At 44.1% G+C, this 21,654-nt stretch overlaps 1 protein-coding gene across 1 annotated transcript in view; it reads left to right on the forward strand.

Annotated features, from left to right (window-relative positions):
- The window catches only part of NOTCH2 (notch receptor 2), a 158,954-nt gene extending 137,955 nt beyond the window's left edge, over window positions 1-20,999 (forward strand). Inside the window, exons 22-34 of the mRNA XM_045817339.1 lie at window positions 385-517; window positions 3,053-3,289; window positions 5,727-5,839; window positions 6,804-7,306; window positions 8,652-8,999; window positions 9,568-9,710; window positions 9,902-10,112; window positions 10,546-10,642; window positions 12,615-12,780; window positions 13,403-13,704; window positions 14,429-14,576; window positions 15,396-15,493; window positions 16,420-20,999. Coding sequence (XP_045673295.1) covers window positions 385-517; window positions 3,053-3,289; window positions 5,727-5,839; window positions 6,804-7,306; window positions 8,652-8,999; window positions 9,568-9,710; window positions 9,902-10,112; window positions 10,546-10,642; window positions 12,615-12,780; window positions 13,403-13,704; window positions 14,429-14,576; window positions 15,396-15,493; window positions 16,420-17,808 — 3,888 coding nt within the window. The 3' untranslated portion in view covers window positions 17,809-20,999. The remainder of the gene's footprint in view (window positions 1-384; window positions 518-3,052; window positions 3,290-5,726; window positions 5,840-6,803; window positions 7,307-8,651; window positions 9,000-9,567; window positions 9,711-9,901; window positions 10,113-10,545; window positions 10,643-12,614; window positions 12,781-13,402; window positions 13,705-14,428; window positions 14,577-15,395; window positions 15,494-16,419) is intronic.
- Window positions 21,000-21,654: the final 655 nt, after the last annotated feature.

A 21,654-nucleotide genomic window follows, 5' to 3' on the forward strand; every position in this document is an offset into this window, starting at 1 on the left:
AGATGAGTAAATGCAGTGTCCTTACTACGATTCACACAGACATCCTCATCATACACAAAGGAATACATATTTTAAAGATAGCAACCTGCACAGGGGAGGGACAGACGTTTTGCACAGGGGTCGTATCTGAAATATCCTTTGATATTCAGTCCTTGCCTTCCTTTAAAGTAGCTCTTCAAGCTGGTGTAGGTAAATGCTGGTAAGCTGCAGTCAGCCCTGCGCAGGAGGATTATTGGGAGTGTGATGATGCCAGAGAGACAGACGAGAGCTGGGTGGAGCATGGAGGGCAGAGGGTCACAGTAATGCTCCAGGTCTCCTTTGCTCTTATAGTCTGTTTCCAATGATGGTCCAATATTTCTTGTCCTTTTTGTTTGCTCCTGGCAGTGTGTCCCAGGATACCAGGGTGTGAATTGCGAGTATGAAGTGGATGAGTGCCAGAATCAGCCATGCCAGAATGGAGGCACCTGTATTGACCTGGTGAACCATTTCAAGTGCTCCTGCCCTCCAGGCACTCGTGGTATGAAATCAGCCTTACTTGTTCTCCATCCAGGGCATTCTCTAAGTTATAAATCCAATTTTAGTGTTGAGGGTTGTTTTTTTTTTAAGTAAACATTTAGTTCTGAATTCTGGTAATTGAGCCATTCATTCATCTCTTGCCTGGCTCTGAAGTTCTGACTCATGCTGTTAGTGCTGTCTAGGTCTTGTTGACATCTAATATTTCCTGAAACACAGAAAGTGGAAATGATATAATGTTTCAACAGAACTAGCCTGGTTAGCAAGATTTCTTGGAGCTTCAAGGGAAAACACCCAGTGGCCTCGTGAATAAATAATTCACATTTACCAGTTTATGTATTTCTTAAAACTTGCCAAATCTTGCCTCCCTAAGGTAGGGAAATGAATGGATGAAAACATTTGCCTATTTTCATAAGCCCAGGGAGGAGCCTGATGGCTAAGGCTATAACTGAGCCTTGCAGTAAAGCCTGCTAGGGGTTGTGACTTTAAACTGTGAAGCGTGAAGCCATCATTCTGCTCTGGCCCTTGCCTCCTGGAAGGAGCTTAGAGTATTTTTTCTTAGAAGACATGTACCTACCTTCAGAATTTCATTATGCGTATAGAAACCAAGTACAAAGAAATTTTTCCCCCACTGTTTACTCTGAACACAGAATATTAGACACAGTCTTTTGCAGTTGATTTTTTTTCATTTAATTGGAGATGTTCCCATATCAAAATATAGAACTTCTTTAATTGTTTTTATCCTGCAGAATTCCCTTTTATGGGCACGCCATATTTTGCCTAACCAGTGCCCTAGTGATAGAAATTTGGGTCGTCTCACATGTACATAAGTGTATTTATAAAATAAATTTACAAAAATGGAATCTCTGGATTTAGAGAATATGAGATATGTATTTGTAATTTTGGTTGATGTGGCCGAGTTACAGTGTATGAGTATACGGCTTCTCAGTGTGGACAAATGTGCTGTCATTTGGTTTTCCTTTTTCTATGGTTCTCTGTTCATATCTGTATTCTTTTTTTCTATTCTGTGATTGATCTTAATATTTGACAGAGATTAGCTGTCTGTGATACAGAATGTAAATATACATATTATCCACATATATTGATTTTTGTCTCTTGATTTTCTTTATGGTGATTTTTTCATGCAGTTTTTTATTTTAATCAGGTTGAAGTCATCAGTCTTTTTTTGTGGCTCCTGGATTTTGAGTCCTAGTCAGCAACACCTTCTACACTCTACGATTATAAAGGAATTCTCCCATATTTTCTTCAAGTCCTAGAATCCTGGAGCACTTTCTCCCCATGGCTACCAATTTGTCCCAGCACAGTTTACTGAATATTGATCCTTTATACAATGATTTGAGATGGCACCTTATCAAATTATAAATTCCCCTGCATATTTGGGAGTTTTTCTGGACTTTTTTTTTGTTTTTTCCTGTTGTTCTATTATCAGTACTATCCCAGATGTTTTAATTATTATGGATCTTCTTCTCCAGTGTTTTCTAGGCTATGGTTATAGTTTATTTTTTCATGTAACTTTAGAATCAGATCGTCTGTTAAAAATCATATTGCTATATTTATTGGGGTCACATTAAATTATAAATGTGTATAGAGAAAACTGATATCTTTATGATAAGGAGTATTCCTAACCAAATCAGTCTTTCTATGTATTCGTTTCCTTTTGTATCTTTCATGACTATTTTAAAGTTTTCATGTAGGTGTAGTACATTTCTTGTTACAGTTATTCCTAGATATTTTATTTTTTGCTATTGCTATTGAAAATTAGGTCTTCCCTTAGATTTTTTTAATAGTCCATCTTATATTAGTGCATGCTACAGATTCACATGGTAGAAGTACAGAACCATTTTCCTTTCTTTTGTAATTTTTTTAGTTGATCTCGGGATCATTTCTAGACTAGTAATTGATTTCTTTTGTTTCTTAAAGGTATTTACAGATATTTATACTAGATAGCTCTTTTGTATCTATATAGTCAACATTAAATTAGTTCTGTTTCAAATAAAATACCTTTGAGCTCTCAACAGGATATTTTCCCTCTATTCTTAATATAAGAAATAAGTACACATACACTATTTTACAGAAAAATAGTCAATGGGTATTAAACTTTAAAAGTCATTCAAAACTTAGTTTTCAGTTCTTACCAATATTGTCACATACTTGCAGTCTGTGTATTCATTGTTATATTCTCTTTTCAACTATTTTATATTTTAAATCAAGATGAATAAATTAACAAGAAATTGCGAGTCTCTCTTGAGCTCCAGTTTCCTAGTCTCTCAGGTGAGACAGATAACACCAGTTGCTCCATGGGGACTGTGTCGTGAGTGGAAGAATAGGTGTAACTGGCCACCAGGAAAATGATGGGCTGTCTTAGATCAAGAGTGTGTTTTGCCCTGCCTGACCTAAAAGGTCCCACCACAGTGGATCCTGATTAATTTTGGAAGTGCCAGCAAGGGTGGCTCTGCCTTGCTAGAAGCAGTGTTTCAAGAATTGTCACAAGTCTTGATCTCTCCTCTCTTTCCTCCAGGCCTGCTTTGTGAAGAGAACATTGATGACTGTGCCAAGGGACCCCATTGCCTTAATGGTGGTCAGTGTGTGGATAAGATTGGGGGCTACGGTTGTCGCTGCTTGCCTGGCTTTGCCGGGGAGCGGTGTGAGGGGGACATCAACGAGTGCCTGTCAAACCCCTGCAGCTCTGAGGGCAGCCTGGACTGCATCCAGCTCACCAATGACTACCAGTGCGTCTGCCGCAGCGCCTTCACTGGTGAGAGCCTCTCCAGGCTGCCTGCCTGCTCAGCTCGGGGTGCGGGGCCCTGCGTGAGGAGACTGGACTCTGAGTAATACCTCCCAGACCGAAGTGAAGCCTAGTTCTTCCCACAGGAAAAAACTAGACCAGTTTCATTCAAGGGCCCAGGTTTTTTCTTAGGTCTGTATTCCATAGTTACTGTAATCGATCTCTACCTTGAGTTTTTCCTGAGACACATTTTCTTTTTAGCTATACTTTGATTTTATATATGTATATGTATGTATATACACATATATGCTGTATGTACACACATAATATAAATATGTATATGCTACATATATACGCATATAGTATAAATGCATGTATGTTATATATACATAGCATATATAGTATATATGCAATATATATACAAACAATATATAGTATACATACATATATGTAGCAGAAATATAAAAGATAGAATTTGGGGAATAGTTGAGCAAAATAACATTTTTTAATTGTGGTAAAATGCACATAATGTAAAGGTTGCCATTGTAACCATTTTCAAGTGTACAGTTCGGTGATACCAAGTATATTCACATCGTTGTACTACCATCACCAACATCTATGCAAAGAACTCTTCAGGAACCTTACACCTAACTCTGGTTTCATCACTCAGCCTTCATTGGCATGTCATGACCTGAGTAACTGAGTAGTCACTGCCACTGTGCCACTGCCAGGGTACTTAGGGAGAATAGGTCCAACCAGGGTGTGTTTGAGCAAAAGTCAGGTGATAAAGGGTGTGAACTGGAAACCTGCAGTGGTCACAAGGGTGACCTGTAGTCCTAAGACTTTTCTCAAGCTTTTTTTCTCCATCACAGAGCATAAGGATGACCAAAGTCCGGCCTCAGAATAGGTGCTTTATTATAGGCCTTGACTAGTTTCTTCTCTAGAAGGAAAGTTTGGTGACTAAAATAGTTGTTTCTGTCTAAATGTGGCAGTATCATCAGATATTCAATTCAGAAATCTGTCTGGCATTTCTGGGGTCATTTCTAATCTTATGCAGTAGTAGTATTCCTTGAGAGTAAGGTAATAGGCTGTAGTAATCACCTTACTAATAATTTGGCAAGTTGGACTCTGCTACATTCTGAGCCCATCTCTAGACATCCTTCTCTCCAATTTTAAAGATATGTTACCTTTAAGAACTTTGGAGCTTTGTAAAGAATGGGAAAGATTTTGCATTATGAAAAATGCCTGTGTGTAATAGCAAAAGAGAGGCATTCTGTTGTGAATGTCATGCCTATTGAGGTAGCGCTGGATGGAAAGAGCATGAACAATCTGTCTACAGCCTCACAGTAGCCATGATGTGCCTGGAGAACCAGAGAAGCAAAGCTGCCTCCTGTTTTTTTTGTCACCACTGAGGCTTCCTTTATCTGAAACAGTGACAGGCACATACAAAGACAGGTGGAACAGATGAAGGGAGGAATGGAGACCACCTTGAGTTAGGGTTCCACGGCCAGGAAGGGGTGTTCGCGCATTTCCCACACTTGCAGATTGAGCTCAGTGATTGTAATTGTTGTGGGACGCTGTTGATGAGATGAATGTTGAGGGGCCCTTGGTCCCTGAGCCCTGTGCTCATGCTGTGGTTGCTCTTGGTTCGAAGCTGTGGCTGTGATCTGAAGAGACAAACATCTGTATTTCTTAACTCTTAGTTCTGGTTGGCTGAAATTATTACTCTGAATTTCTCTTTTAAAGCTACCTCTTCCCTTCTAAGTGACTGGGGGGCAAAAGGTGCCTGTCTCCTTCTATTTGCCAAGCAGTCCCAGCTGTGTGTCTCTGTCTCCCCCATGACTTCAGTTGTTTAGTTCACTTTATCTCGGAACAATGGGAAAATCAATTCCGGGAAAGTTAAGCTGTGTTTTAAAGCAGTGCCAATCAAGTTATAGAAAGGCTAAGAAATGATTGAAAAGTGATATAACAGATGAAAATTCTCTATAAATTGCCAATCAGCATTTATATGTATTGGCCTGGGGTAGCTTCTCCTATAAAGAAGACGATGTTAACAAAATGTAGTAAACAGTTTGCTAAGTATTTCTTTTGACTTATGAAAGCTAACTGCCTTCAAAAAAAGGCTGTGTCTTTTTGTTGGGGGGTGTTGTGGTGGTTTTAAAGTCATTTTTCATATCCATCCTGTTTTGTGAGTCAGTTGGGAATGCGTGCCATGTTGGGAATTCATGTGGGTAGAGTGTAGACAAGAGAGGCGAGGGTACTGGCCTGAGCCAGGGATGGGTCAATCACCTTGAGATCCAGTGAGTGTTTTCTTCATCGTCTCATGTTCCCTTAGGCTTAGAACTGAACTCTCATACATCTTACTCCATCTCTAATCCTTTGGCTAGCTCACATCCTAGCAGTGTTCTGTTCAGTAACTTGCAGTTACTTCTGCCTTCTAAAGTTCCTTTTCATTTTCTGTTTTGAGGTCGTCATTGTGAAACTTTCATCGATGTGTGTCCCCAAAAGCCTTGCTTGAATGGAGGGACTTGTGCTGTGGCCAGCAACATGCCTGATGGTTTCATTTGTCGTTGTCCCCTGGTAAGTCCGTGTTGCCTACCTATGGAGCATGCTGTCTTCCATGCAGTCTGACAAAGCTGAGCTCAAACCAGGTTTTTCCAAGTTCCATGGGGAGCTTTCTCAGTGGGGAGGTTTCTTAATTTTAGCTCCTTCAGAAGAAAGTGCTCGGGTTTTCATTTAGAGCTGTTAAGATACTCCCAGAAGCAGTGAGCTCCCTAATCTCTGACTGGCGATCTTCAGAAGCACCAAAGGAAACCACAAGAAGTGCTGGAATGTGCCCTGGAAAAAAGGACCGCTGTCTCTAGCTTCTTGGTCCTGTGCTGGAGGGTTGTCTTGCTGCCCAGATTGGGGCAGAGTTGGTTGGAAATGCTGTTTTGTTTGCATTCCTTAGTAGGGACTGTATGAGAGCAAGCTGCTCCTTAATCTAGAAGGAAGCCTAATTTTAGCCATTTGCTGTGCAAACTCTTTTGCCACTGCCAGAGGCTGAATCCTCCCTAAAACACAGATCACTGTGTGTGGGGAGACACCAAAAGGAAGCCTGTGCAGTAAGCTTGACTTGGGCTAAGCAGGGAGTATAAGAATGAACTGATATGGGAAGTTCTTTATTTACCCAGAACTCCTGATATGATTCCTGCGCTCCCATAAAGCCATTATATTATATAAGTAATCTAATGATGGTTAGGCAAGTACTTATGGATACAGTGTCACCTATGTCTAATCCTACCATGACCTGTGGGCTTAATTTGGAAGTGATCTTTTAAACTGATAAAATTTACATCACTCCGTGGAACCTTCAGCCTTGACCTCCAGGTTGACTGAAAGAGGTCTCTTCCTAGAACTTGGTCCAGGAGCCTTCATGGAGAGATCTTAGCCAAGTGTCTCGTCTTTACCTCCCTAGAAGTATGGCAGAGGGGATTGGGAGGGGAAATAGGGCATGCCCTCAAGAATCGACCCATCACCCTCATTTGTTCACTGACCTCCACAGGGATTCTCCGGGGCAAGATGCCAGAGCAGCTGCGGACAAGTGAAGTGCAAGCGAGGGGAGCAGTGTGTGCACACGACTTCAGGACCACGCTGCTTCTGCCCCAACCCCCAGGACTGTGATTCAGGCTGTGCCAGCAGCCCCTGCCAGCACGGGGGAAGCTGCTTGCCTCAGCGCCAGCCTCCATATTATTCTTGCCAGTGCCCTCCGCCATTCTGGGGCAGCCACTGCGAACACACAGCCCCCACCAGCACCCCTCCTGCAACCTGTGACAGCCAGTATTGCACCGACAAAGCTCGGGATAATGTCTGCGATGAGGCCTGCAACAGCCATGCCTGCCAGTGGGATGGGGGTGACTGTTCCCTCACCATAGAGGACCCCTGGGCCAACTGCTCCTCCCCACTTCCCTGCTGGAAATACATCAACAACCAGTGTGATGAGCTGTGCAACACAGCCGAGTGCCTGTTTGACCACTTTGAATGCCAGGGGAATAGCAAGCCATGCAAGTAAGGATCCAGGGTCCCTAGAAGCAGCAGGAGACTGTCACTAACACACCTTGGTTTCTTGTTCTTGCTCCTAACCACTCCAGTGCTTCAGCCCAAGCTGCCTCTGCCCTTCAGACTGGTGCCCTGAGGCCCTCTTCCTGGTGTCAGCCTTGTCCCATCGCACGCTACCCTGTGCTCTCCCTTGCTGACAGAGGTCCAGGAATGTTCATTGCACAACTACCCTCTCTCTGCCTATTTTTGCCTTCTCACCTGCTGCTCTCGTGACCTTCTGGGGAAATAACTTTTGGAAGTGGTGTTACCTACTCTCAGGCAGCCTCTCACATAATCTGCCTGCAGGATGGATGGAAAGGTCTGTACCTCTATCTGTTTACCCCATTCCTTTTTCTAAGACTGGGTTTCCCCAGCTGGATTTATCAGGAAGCATAAGGTAGATTAGGCCACTTAACTCTCCTGGTCTTCACTTCACAGTTATAGGGCGCGTTATCGTTTACATAATAACTTCCCTTTTAGCCCTCCCATTTAATTTGATCCTGATGAATTCTCAACAACCTTGTGAGGCATAGGTATTCTTAGTGGCCTTTCACAGGTGAAGCCTGGAAAGTTAAATTGGTTGCCAAATCACATATAGCACTTCCTGACTCCTCGAGTCTTCATTGAGCTAGCATGGCAAGTTGTATCATATGGTGTAACTACCAAGGGGTGGGAGTGGGGGAGGAGGTGTAGATAAAATGGTTTGTGCATCATTTAGGTTTGGGGACTTGATTTCCTCTTCCCAGTATTTGAAAGAGGCTTTACAAGTTAGATGTGGTATCCTGTGTGGGACACCCACCTCCCCGCCTGCCTTCCATAGCTGAGATTCAATCTTGACTGGGAAAGAAATAGGCCATATTGACATGGTCCTTTGTATAGCAGCTCTTGATGGTTCAGAGCTGTGAATCCTGGCTCTGGAGGCATCTCTGAGAGGCATCTTTTACTTCTGAAAGTGGATGCAAAAATAGAGGAGGTATGAACCAGGTATATTTTCATTTCAGGTATGCAGTTTTATTTATACATCTGACTTAAAAAGATGATGAGCTGCCAGGGGGCCATAAACCCTGATGGCATAGTGAGCACCATACTATCTCTCATTGAGGGAGCACTCACGGATGTCATGTGTCATAGATTCTATGTACTCTAAAGATGGCAGAGGTAGGAAATTCAAGGAAGGCTTTTAATGGGGCATTTGGGGTCTGATCTGGGCCACAGAAGATGGGTAAGAAAAATCCACAGTAGTTCCCCATGGAAATCTAAATAGAGCTCCAGTATCATCTGAGCTCCTTTCCTTCCTCTGCCTCCCCCTGCCTAGGTATGACAAATACTGTGCAGATCACTTCAGAGACAACCGCTGTGACCAAGGATGCAACAGTGAGGAGTGTGGCTGGGATGGGCTGGACTGTGCTGCTGATCGGCCGGAGAACCTGGCAGAGGGTACCCTGGTTATTGTGGTGCTGTTGCCACCTGAACATCTACTCCAGGATGCTCGCAACTTTTTGCGGGCACTGGGCACCCTGCTGCACACCAACCTGCGCATCAAACAGGACTATCAGGGGAACCTCATGGTCTACCCCTATTACGGTGAGAAGTCAGCTGCCATGAAGAAGCAGAGGATGACACGCAGGTCCCTTCCTGATGATCAAGAACAGGAGGTAGTTGGGTAGGTTTTTGCTTTCTGAACTTACAGCTTAATTTTATAAAGCTGAGTACTTCAGTACACAGAAGAAGTCATAAGCGAATCTATAAAAATGCAAAATCAGACAAATAGAACAGCCCACCAAGTAAAACAAATGTATGATCCCAGTATGTATATTTAAGAGTAAAGGTTTGCCTTGATCTTGGGATCCTGAAAGGTGGTCTGGAGTGATCAGGAGGCAGGATGTCAGGAAGCCTCCTCAAGTGCTAGGATTTTAACCTCTTGGCAGGGTTGCCTCAAATCCCTTCAGTAGGACACCTCTTTTGTATTAATCTTTGGCTTCTCAGCTGTGTTGCCTAAGCCGGAAGGCTTGAACTCAGCCAGGCCAAGGAAGGTGAGATATTCTCTAAGTGGGAATTAGGATCTATACTTTAATTTCAGAGATCCTTCTGGAGGAGGCAGCATCGCAAAGGGGAGAGGCCGAAACTGAAGATGACAAAGGAAGGATCATGCGACCCTTTCTAACTCAGCTTGACTGGCACCTTGTGTTCCTCACCATTTCCCTTTCTCCTCTTTTCCTTGGCACCCCCAGCTCTAAGGTATATCTGGAAATTGACAACCGCCAGTGTGTTCAAGATTCAGACCAGTGTTTCAAGAACACAGATGCAGCAGCAGCGCTTCTCGCCTCTCATGCCATCCAGGGCACCCTGTCATACCCTCTCGTCTCCGTTGACAGTGAGTTGCACACTGAAGGGAAAAGTGGGCGGGGGGCATCACCTGGGGCAAAGGGAAAAGGACACACCTTTCAATGTGCAGCTCTGTTTTCCAGGGCTAGGGAGCTCAAAGCTGTCCTCTAGCTAAATTTAAAGCCAGTATTGAGAGGTTCGTATTTTATTCAGCATTTTTCCTGTCGTTTGCAATTTTAGGTGAACCCCCAAGTCCACCACGCACTCAGCTTCTCTATCTACTTGCCGTTGCTGTTGTCATTATTCTGTTTATTCTACTGCTGGGGGTTATCATGGCCAAACGAAAGCGGAAGCATGGCTCTCTCTGGCTGCCTGAAGGTTTCACCCTTCGCCGAGACTCCAGCAATCACAAGCGTCGTGAGCCAGTGGGACAGGATGCCGTGGGGATGAAGTAAGACAGTTTGCCAGCAAGTCACGACTCACAGTTGTACTTAGCAGAGATAAATCAAAAAAGTAGATCTTTTTGAGTCATGATTTTAATTCTAAGCTCTGGCCACGCCACATTATCACACTTGACCATAATTCTGAATGCCTACTGAATAACTGTGCTTCTATTCTATACATATTGAATATTATTACATTGGTGCTCAGCTTCTTTGTTGAGGTACACTCTTGTTGTAAGCTCTTAGTCAGCAGGAAAGGAAGTGATGTTTTACTCAGGTAATAAGATGTAAAATACTGTCCATCCTTTCAGGGCCAAAGCCCCTAAAAATCTAAGTATGGCACTGAGAGTGTGTCATGGTGGAAAAAGCATTAAAATCCACTACATTAGTTGATGACAGACCTCTGCTTTGTTTTTCCCCTTCGTAATCCTGGCATATCAGAAATCTCTCGGCACAAGTCTCAGAGGCCAACCTAATTGGTTCTGGAACAAGTGAACATTGGGTCGATGATGAAGGTCCCCAGCCAAAGAAAGCCAAGGTAAGTTGGCCATCATCAGCCATTATCTGGTCACATTTCAATTTCTGTCTTTGGTAGCTAGATTGTCCCAAATGGGAGTGATAGTGATACAGGGGGACCCAAGAAAAACCGGAATTCTCTTCTGGAGGGCAGGCCCCTTGTAGTACAGGCTTTCCCTGCTAGGTGAGTGTTCTAGGGAACCATCTGTATCAGTGTACCAGCTAGTGGTGTTGTGAGAGGTTGCATTTGGCTCCAGTGAATTTTTTTTGAAGACTCAGTTAATGCCTTTGCTCATTTAGTGATGGGTGATTTACGAGTGCACCTGCCCATACTGCGCGGAGTGTTCAGCAGTTTTTGACCAAAAACAGCATGACCCCAACCCTCCCTATTTACCCAATCTCTCCCCATCCGACTTTTTTTTGTTTCCCTGGATAAAAAAAGTCCTCAGAGGGAAATGATTTACTGGTGTGAAAGGTGAAACAAACACAAAAATGGCAGAAGCACTAAAAGGCATCAAAATTGACAAGTTCAAAAACTGTTCTGAGTAGTAGAAAAAACGTCTCAGTAGGTATGTTGCATCAAACAGAGGATACTTTGAAAGTGGCTGAAGTTTAAACATGTAAGAATGAGTACACAATTTTTTGTAAGTAAATTCCAGTTTTTTGGGGTCCCCCATCATATGTTGCCCAGGCAGTGGCTATCCCAGGTTGTCATGAAAGGCAGGAATCTTTAGGTCATTGATGGCCTTGGGTTACCTATGTGTTTTCAGTAAGAACTCTGAAAATACAAACATGCTTCCTTCCTGAAAAGTGCCATAGGTGGTAGTCAAATAAGGACTGAGGTGTGTAAACAGCAATTTCCTGCATAGCTACATCTCTCCCTTATTCTCTCTGGGCATTTCTCTTCTGGAAGGGAAGGTAAAATTAAACAGTGGAAGAAAGCCTGTGACCATTGGCTTCAGAGGCTCCTCAGCTCGAGCCCGGGACACTAAAACCACTTAACAGTAAGCAATAGATTAGGCTGAGGCTGATGTGAAAAAGGAGACCCCCCCCCCCGCCCCCGCCATCTGTAGCCCTGCATGGCTGGGATGCATGTCCACAGATATTCTAAATCAGCTTAAGGAAATGAATCTTGTAGTACAGGCATGCAGTGCAGCACGATGACCGAAAACATTGTTTTAGTTACCATTGGAATTGGATTCCAGTCCAAACTCTGCTACTTAACAGCTGGCAAATTATTTAACCTCTTTGTACTTAATTATCCTTATCCTTAAAATAAGACTATTAATAGGGATATTAATAATTCTTTATGAGGTATTGTGAGGATTAAATACAGCAATATGTGTAAAGTGATTTATTTATTTTCTGTCACATACTAGATACTCAATAAAGAGTAGCTGCTTTTAAAATTATAATAATGATTATTGCTCAACAAATATTTTCTGAGTGCTTGCTGTGTGCTGATCTCTGTGTTCATACAGGACGGCAGCCTTGAAGCAGTTTTGTCCCCCATGCTCGTGAACTGTACAGTCTGGTGGTAGTCCCCAGTGAGCATTTAACACATGGTCAGTTGAGCAGAAGAGCAAAGTGCTTTTTAGGACCAAGAAGACAAATTAAGGTCTAAATTCATTTGTAGGATAGGTAGGAGTTAAAGAATTGGGAGAAACAATGCCAGACAGGGAACAACATGAGTGAATGCCCAGAAGCAAGAAAACGGTGCTTTGCAGATGTATAAATAGCACATTAGGGAGGTAAGATAGGTTACATATTAAGGCTGCAGCCTACAGTTGGGAGAGTTGTACAGATGGTACAGGACAGGTAAACAGAAGTCACATCACAAGAGCCATGGGAGGCTGGTATGGATACGACCCTGAAGGGTTAGAGTAGGAGTTGGGAGAAAACTGGGTCGGAGATTAGAAGTGGTGGGATTCGCTCCATGTCCACAGTTCCTGGTGGTGGGCCAGGCCGATAGCAAGAGTGCCTTTCCCTGTCAGGGTGAAGATGAGGCTTTACTCTCAGAAGATGACCCCATCGATAGACGCCCATGGACGCAGCAGCACCTTGAAGCCGCAGACATCCGTAGGACACCATCGCTGGCTCTCACTCCTCCACAGGCAGAGCAGGAGGTGGATGTGCTCGACGTGAATGTCCGGGGCCCAGGTCAGCACCCCATCCTCCCCCTCTCATGAGGCCATGCCTGCCCTTGGTTCTAGGTTATCAGTCCTACATTTGTCCTACTTGGTGATATGCCCCCTGTCAGTTCCACAGACTCTAAATTAGCTTGAGGAAACTATAAAATTAGGAACTTATATGAGAACTTATATGTAGAAATTACAAACATACATTAGAACAAAGGGAAGGATTTCACATTCTTCATGTATAGTGTGCTTGAGAACAAATAGGCTGATTATATGGGATAGATTTTAGTACGTTAGAAAAATTTTATCCCAGGCAGAGGGATAGAGAATTAGTTTAGTTGATACCTTAGTGCCTATAATTCTATTAATATTGAATATTTTAAAATGTCATCCGCTTTAAAATAACAAAACACTTAGCAACTTGAGCAGAAAAGCTTATTTAACTCCCCCTTCTTGCTGTCTCATTATTCTTTACAGAAAGGACATCATCAGAGGAAGAGTAGGTGGCCAATTACCACAAGCACCGGGATTTTTTTCCCATAAGAATGACTTTACTCACAGTGAACTCTTCCGACAGTAGGGTTAACTGAATATTAATATCTTTCTCCTCCTTGACTACCCTTTGGGATTTTCCTTTCCTATAGATGGGTGCACCCCACTGATGCTGGCTTCCCTCCGAGGGGGCAACTCCGATATGAGTGACGAAGATGAAGATGCAGAGGACTCTTCTGCCAACATCATCACAGACTTGGTCTACCAGGGTGCCAGCCTCCAGGCCCAGACAGACCGGACCGGTGAGATGGCCCTGCACCTTGCAGCACGCTACTCCAGGGCGGATGCCGCAAAGCGCCTCCTGGATGCAGGGGCGGACGCCAATGCCCAGGACAACATGGGCCGCTGCCCTCTCCATGCTGCAGTGGCAGCTGATGCCCAGGGTGTCTTCCAGGTAAAGAACATGGGAAGAGCTCCTTCCTTATGGGTCTTTAATGTCTTATCTTTGATAAGACATTTAACATCCTATTATACTCATTCAATAATTTTTGCGAAAGTAAAGTAAATGGTAGAGTCACACTTGCTAGACGGGAAAGCAGAAAAAGGAAGGCAGGCAATTTGACCTAATTATCTACAGCCAGATATTAACAGAGCTAACAGCAGATAACACCAGTCTTCTGATTCTTAATCACTGTGTTTTTTTGATGTGCCAAAATGCCTCCCAAATGAGTAGATTAGATGGGAGTGATACCTGTTATAAGGCCTTTGATAGTGTCAGCTTCTGCCTCTGGGCTTATCACATGAATTCACAGTATACTCCAAATGCCCTTTTATTTTACCCTTATGAGGAAGTTGGAAACATTCTCTATACCACAACTGAGGTGGTGATATTTTCCCACATCCCTCTTCTTTCTTTAGAAAGGAGAAGTACTTCACTTTACATGGAGCAGTTGTCTGTTGAGAACATGTTTTTTCATTTGTTCATTCATTCATTCATTCAACAAACATACAAACATTTGTTGATTGACCATGGTAGAAACTTGGGCACAAAAATAAGACATTTCTTGCCCTCCAGGAACTGACATGCAGCTTCAGCTGTGATGCTCTTGTTTCTTCTCTGAGCTTCATTATATTCTCTATCCAGCTGACTCTCTTTTCTGTACTTTCTCCTCTTCTAGATTCTGATCCGCAACCGCGTAACTGATCTAGATGCCAGGATGAATGATGGCACCACACCCCTGATCCTGGCTGCTCGCCTTGCTGTGGAGGGGATGGTGGCAGAACTGATCAACTGCCAAGCGGATGTGAATGCGGTGGATGACCATGGTAGGGATGAAGTGGGAGTTGGGATTCTTACCTGCAAAGCATCCTCCAGGGAGCAGAATTGTTATATGGTCTTTAAAGACCTGTCTCAGATCCAAATCCACTCAAGATTCATTCATTTATTCATTCTTCCTTTTAACATACTGAGCTCAGAGGTCTGTGCCATTGGGAGATTTATAGATGAAGATAGGAAGGGATTGTTAGTGAGGGTTTTTGGACCTCAGAGCGAGTCTGTACCAAGTTTGTCTGTGTAAGTTGCCTGGAGTGCCACTCTTGACATGAGGACTTATGAAAACTGAATGCACTGGGGGTGGGTAGACTGGTAGATGGTCTAAGTATACATTCTGGCAGGTAATACATAAATAGGTCATCGTCATCAGTGTATGAAAGGGTATCTGCCATGGGGAGGGTGGATTACCACAGACAAATGATCCTTATACCTAGATGTCTTCTGAAGGCTAAGCAGCCTGTACTGAAGTGTTTCTAGAATAGAGAACTGACTTCTTGCTGCTCTCTTGAAAGTTCAAGTTCCTTGTACAAGTCATGATGCTTCCTTATGCTAAGAGTAGGACATGTCGCCCTGGCTGGCGTAGCTCAGTGGATTGAGCGCGGGCTGTGAACCAAAGTGTCGCAGGTTCGATTCCCAGTCAGGGCACATGCCTGGGTTGTAGGCCACGGCCCCCAGCAACCGCACATTGATGTTTCTCTCTCTCTCTCTTTCTCCCTCCCTTCCCTCTCTGAAAATAAATAAAATCTTAAAAAAAAAAAGAATAGGATATGTCTTTCTACTCTGTCCGCTTATACGAATGATTTTCTCTGCAGGAAAATCTGCACTTCACTGGGCAGCTGCTGTCAATAATGTGGAGGCAACACTTTTGCTGTTGAAAAATGGGGCCAACCGAGACATGCAGGACAATAAGGTACAGTCTGGGCTCTGAGCTGGAGGACAGGCACAGCAGTGCCCAGAATACAACGTCACTTCCCCCACCTTCCCTCCCATAGCTCCTTGTGATAGGTATAGACAAAGATGGAGGCTGGTTGGACAGAAACTGGGTGCAGAGAGCTTGAGGAAGGGTATCAGGCTTATCCAGGGAAGGGTCGGGGTTGAGCTCCCTGCCTACTCAGCATGCAGTCTGAGCCAGGCCATTCTGTGATAACTTGGGTGTAGCCTTCTAGGCCTTCCTCTTCTTTAACATTCCCCTTTCTGCTGTTCTCTGTTCTGCCTATGCTCACTTCCTTCTCTCTTGATTGTTTTCACTTGTCTTCCTGTTGCTCTTTTTGTGTGTTCTTGGACCCCAGGTGTTTTCCTGTTTGCTTTTCTTCCTGTATTTTATGTCCTGCTTCCCCTCTCTCACTCATCTTCTCCCTTTTATTTTCTCTTTTCCCCTGATTTAGGTCTTGTTCATGATTTTTCCCTGTGTTCTTTTACTTTCTCTTATTTTTTCAGCACTGTACCTGCTTTAGATTCTTCCCCTTCTACCTTCTTTATTTCTAACTCTTCTTCTCTTAGAACTCTTTTCTGATAAGCTCAGTGCTCTTTTAAGTGAGTCCCTGGCTCAGTGGCATGCTTTATTTCACACATTCGCACCTAAGAAGATACTGCCCTCAATGGCAAAATTGGTTCTTGGGGTGCGGGGGTGGGGGGTGAAATAATCTTACTCTTTTTATGTGTAAAGTGCAGATCTCCATTTAGCACAAAGCTAGATATTCAACTTGTTTTTGGTAAAGTTTCATGCAGTGAGGCAGTTTGGAAAAAATGTCTACAGGGGTGATAATGGTAGACTGCAGAAACACTGCTGTATTCTTGAGTGTCATTAATATGTGCTCTCTGTGGGCCTTTCTGTAGGAAGAGACACCTCTGTTTCTTGCTGCTCGGGAGGGGAGCTATGAAGCAGCCAAGATCCTATTAGACCATTTTGCCAATCGCGACATCACAGACCACATGGATCGTCTGCCCCGGGACGTGGCTCGGGAACGCATGCACCATGACATCGTGCGCCTTCTGGACGAGTACAACGTGACCCCAAGCCCTCCAGGCACTGTGCTGACTTCTGCCCTCTCTCCTGTCATCTGTGGGCCCAACAGACCTTTCCTCAGTCTGAAGCACACTCCAGTGGGCAAGAAACCCAGACGACCCAATGCTAAGAGTGCCATGCCCACCAGCCTTCCTAACCTTGCCAAGGAAGCCAAGGATGCCAAGGGGAATAGGAGGAAGAAGTCGCTGAGTGACAAGGGCCAGCTGTCTGAGAGCTCAGTGACTTTATCCCCTGTCGATTCCCTAGAGTCTCCTCACACATATGTTTCTGACACCACATCCTCTCCAATGATTACATCCCCTGGCCTCTTACAGGCCTCACCCAACCCTATGTTGGCCACTGCTGCCCCCCCTGCCCAAGTCCACGCACAGCATGCACTGTCTTTCTCTAACCTTCATGAGATTCAGCCTGTGGCTCACGGGGCTGGCACTGTGCTTCCCTCAGTGAGCCAGCTGCTGTCCCACCACCACATGGTTCCCCCAGGCAGTGGCAGTGCCGGGAGCTTGGGCAGGTTGCATCCGGTCTCTGTACCAGCAGATTGGATGAACTGCATGGAGATGAATGACAGCCAGTACAATGAGATGTTTGGTATGGTACTGGCACCCGCTGAGGGCACCCCTCCTGGCATAGCTCCCCAGAGCAGGCCGCCGGAAGGGAAACATATAACCACCCCTCGGGAGCCCTTGCCTCCCATTGTGACTTTCCAGCTAATCCCCAAAGGCAACATTGCCCAGCCAGCCGGGGCACCCCAGCCTCAATCCAACTGCCCTCCCGCTGTTGCGGGCCCCCTCCCCACCATGTACCAGATTCCAGAAATGGCTCGTTTGTCCAATATGGCCTTCCCCACTGCCATGATGCCCCAGCAGGATGGCCAGGTTACTCAGACCATCCTCCCAACCTATCATCCTTTCCCGGCCTCTGTGGGCAAGTATCCCACACCCCCTTCACAGCATAGCTATGCTTCCTCGAATGCTGCTGAGCGAACGCCCAGTCACAGTGGTCACTTGCAGGGTGAGCATCCCTACCTAACACCGTCCCCAGAGTCTCCTGACCAGTGGTCAAGTTCGTCACCCCATTCTGCTTCTGACTGGTCGGATGTGACCACCAGCCCTACTCCTGGGAGTGCTGGAGCAGGACAGCGGGGACCTGGGACACACATGTCTGAGCCACCACGCAGCAACATGCAGGTTTATGCATGAAAGAGTTTGACTCCAGTGTAGGGACAGAACTGCCTATAGTAAATGCTGCTGTGGAGCAAATGAAGGTCATCCTGGAGAGAAATGAAGAAATCTCTGGAGCCAGCTTTTGGAGGCAAAAGAGGGGAGATGCTCTTACCTTTCCAATAATGCAAGGGAAGCAATTTTATCAGCTTCACTGGATATTTGCAGACTTTTGAGGGAGAGTGACTAGCCTCCTTTTACTCTCTTGCCCATCAAGCCACGTTTGTGGAAATGCAAGATAAATACAAGACTCGGAACCATGTTTACTTTTATTTGGAGACTAGGGTGGATGCCTGTTACTGTAGCCCAGACATTCTTGCAGCTCGGACTACGTGTTAAGCCCTGAGAAGCTCTGCCGTATCCATGAGAAGATTCTACAGTAGGGTCCTATTGGGAATTTTGGCCTGGAATCCTTGCTGAATTGACCTGTCTCATCTCAGCTGTTGAAATTCTTTTGACTTCATTTGGTGCTTTAAGTTTTGCACCTCTCTGTGGTTGTAGCCCTTCCACCAAGTTATAGGCCTTGGCCTTTGTACCTTTAATCATTCCTGCTCTAGGACATAACTTCTGCCTCCTTTGCCCTCCTGCTTTTTACTGTCCCTGGAAGTCACAGGGTTCACTTTGGTCATGGTTCTCAGCATAACCCTCATGTGTTTATTTTGAAAATGGACATACTGCCTTCTCCTACATAATAGCATTCCTAGAAGAGGAGCAAAATATTTTTCTTTGAGCCCAGTTTGGGGACAAGAGATCTCTTCAAGAGGCTGTTCCTGGTTCTCTGGCCTGCATGCAGGGCTTTGTGTAAATCTTATAGGAAGAAGAATAAGAATCAGTTTTTTCATCTGTGGGCCTAGTCAGTGTGATGTTTTATCTTTGGCGGTGTAGGTACTATGAGCTTCTTTAAAAAAACAAAGTTTGGAATGTTGGAGTGACCAGCAGTTAAGCTAACTGATGTAGGAAGTGTCCCCACTGACAGGCCCCTGCCCTTCCTGCAAGCAGTGTGTTGACTCCAGTGGGAAACACGTTTGTTTCAGCTCTGAGAGCCCTCGGGTGCTTCCCTCAGGCATCCAGCAGATAAAGTGGGTCTATATGCTGAGCCTCTCCTTCCGTCAGTCCTCACAGAAAAAAATGTCTCAAACGATATTTCCTTACCTTGTAGCATGGAATTTTCCTTGGCTCGAGAGCCCATCATGGTAGTCTTCCCTTGGCCAGGCGATCAGTCTCTACTTCCTGATTGATTCTCTTTTCTGACCGCAGGCCCATTCACCAGTCTTCCCTCCACGCAGCATGGTCTGAGTTACTGGTGATTCCAATCAGATTCCAATCAGCGAGGTTCTCGCTGAACACAGGGATTTTCAAGTACAGGAAATAAAATGTTGGCCTAATTTTCTAGGGTCAAAGCCAGTCTTATAAGAGGTTTGAAAGGGAGGAACTATGAGACAGCCTTTGCTATTTTTTGGTACCATTTCATTTCCTTTGGCACAGTCATGACATCTCCTTTTAGGTAACTACCAAGAAACGTTTTCCTTTCCTAGAGTCACCTTCTAGGTGATAACAGACAGTTACAGGCTCACTGTCCTTGTCATCCTCACGTTCAGTTTGGAATTGCATCTCACTTAAGTCTGCTCTATTTGTAGTCTTGGCAGTGTTCTTGACCCTTTGGCAAGGGCAGAAGTGTTCTAGTAACACGAGAAATGGGGAGACAACAGTTTTTTCCCCTTCCCCCTGAGTCAGCGAATAATTGGTCCTCTGGCCACACTGTCACATCTACCTGGTGCTGTGGTGTCATGATTCCTGGAAAATTAATTCCACTGGAGTATTTGGTAGATGTTAATAGGTCAATTGCCTACTCTGTTTTGGTTTGAATAACAGCCTTCATTCCTGCCTTGGCTGGCAGTGTTCATCAGTGCTTCCCACTTACCTGACTTGTCTGTCTGTGGCCTGCATGGAAGCCCACAAATGATTTTTCCAGTCCTGCCCAAGTTCACAAATGAACAAAAATAATTAATTCTGCTCTAATATAAGTAGACTATTTGCTCAGTCTGTGTTTTATTCTCTCGTGCACCAACTCTACTAGCCCCATTCATAGTGTGTAACATTTTTTTCATTCGAAATGCTCTCTCTTCTTGGACCCATGTGGTAATTCACAGATGGGAGAACCTATATGCCCGAATCACTCTATGGACCTCACCATACCTGCCCTGCTCTGTCATCCTGTTCCAGCTCCACTTACTGAAATTATTGGCCTCTGATCCAGCAGCTTGGGCCTTTTATAACCTCCTCCTTCTCCAAACACAATGCAGGCCTGACTTGCTTGTTTCTAATTGGAATCTTTCGGGTTTAGGGGAAAGGAACATGAAAGCCACCATTAGAGACAACAGGCTTTGGTGACAAAGAGGAAGATACTACTTTTCCAGGCATTTGTCAGTCACTTAGTTGTTAAGGACCCTTGAGCTGTATCATCTGATCAAAGAAAAGGGAGGATGCAGACTCATTATCTCATTTGGTTCTGGATGGCAGACTTACTTTTAAGGAGATACAACTTTCATGCCATGTATAGGTCAACACCCCATTTTTGGTTTATTTTTATAGATTCTGCCTTTGACTCTTCTGTCATCCTCTGCAAATAGATTTTTTATTTGCTTATCTCCTGTTTTGAGTTAAGCATAATTTTCTGACTTACATGATAGTGAGGGAGGTAGAGGTTTGAGGGCAAGAGAGACTGAAAGTTAAAGATTTTAATGTAAGTAATCAGATATGAAGCTCACATCCATCATATCATCTTCCTATTAAACTTCCTAGTCCATAATTCTTGCACAGAAAAGAACCAAAGGTGTAATGTATTGTTGGCAGGTGGTCTGGGGAATTTGGACTTAACCAATACATTGAATGTGTGATGACTATTTGATAGGACACGTTCTATACCCCGAGGCTCTCATTCCTAACTCTGGTACTACAGCTCCTTCCTCGTGTACATTTCTCTTAAGAATGATATATCTGTTTGTATAGGAAACCTATAACCAGTAAAATGACTGCATATTCCTAACTGTACGTAGTAAGGAAAATGCACGCTTTGTTTTTACTTTTCAAAGTTTCATTCTAAAAGTAGTTAAGATGAAATTTATATGAAAGCATTTTTATCACAAAATAAAAACCGTACATGCCAAGCTCAGTGGTGTGGCAGTTTTTGTTTTCTTTTCCTGCATCCCTGGTCTTGCAGCAATTTACCTCCCAGCATTTGCTTAGACAGAAATACTTTTCATTCTGTGTCCCACAGGGCCTAGCACTGGGCTTCTTTTTTTTTTTTTTCCTTCAGGCAGATCATAAATAAATGCTTTTGAGGAAGAAGCTTCTGTCAAATAGGAAGCATCACAAGATTAAGTCACTTTTCTGTGTACCAGCTGGCGATAGACGATTGCTCAGGGCAAAGTGCCTTCCAGAGGAAATGGGGGTGTTTGCTAAAGGCCGAACGGAGAGTTAGGTTACAAGGAGTAACTAGGATATAACGAATAACATTGATGGTGCTGGTGCCTAAACCATTAGTTTGCAATATTATCCTTCAAATTAAAGTTTGTATACAACTTGATATATGGAATTACAGTATTTTACATGTAAATACATAAGCAAGTTCATTTATTCATATAATTGTCAAGTCAACCAAGTGAATGCTTAAACACAAATACTTGGCATTGGTGATATCTATGGCGTTAGCAGCTTTCCATCAACTTTAGCATCAAGATTTTTTTCCATAGTGGATTTGCAGAAACTGCTGAGTCACACGTACATGATCGCAGTATTGTATTTGAATGACTGACTTGAAGTCAG

The sequence above is a fragment of the Phyllostomus hastatus genome, unplaced genomic scaffold (genome assembly GCF_019186645.2).
Source record: "Phyllostomus hastatus isolate PE091 unplaced genomic scaffold, TTU_PhHast_1.1 phas_scaffold_216, whole genome shotgun sequence".
In the NCBI taxonomy this organism is placed as follows: Eukaryota; Metazoa; Chordata; class Mammalia; order Chiroptera; family Phyllostomidae; genus Phyllostomus; species Phyllostomus hastatus.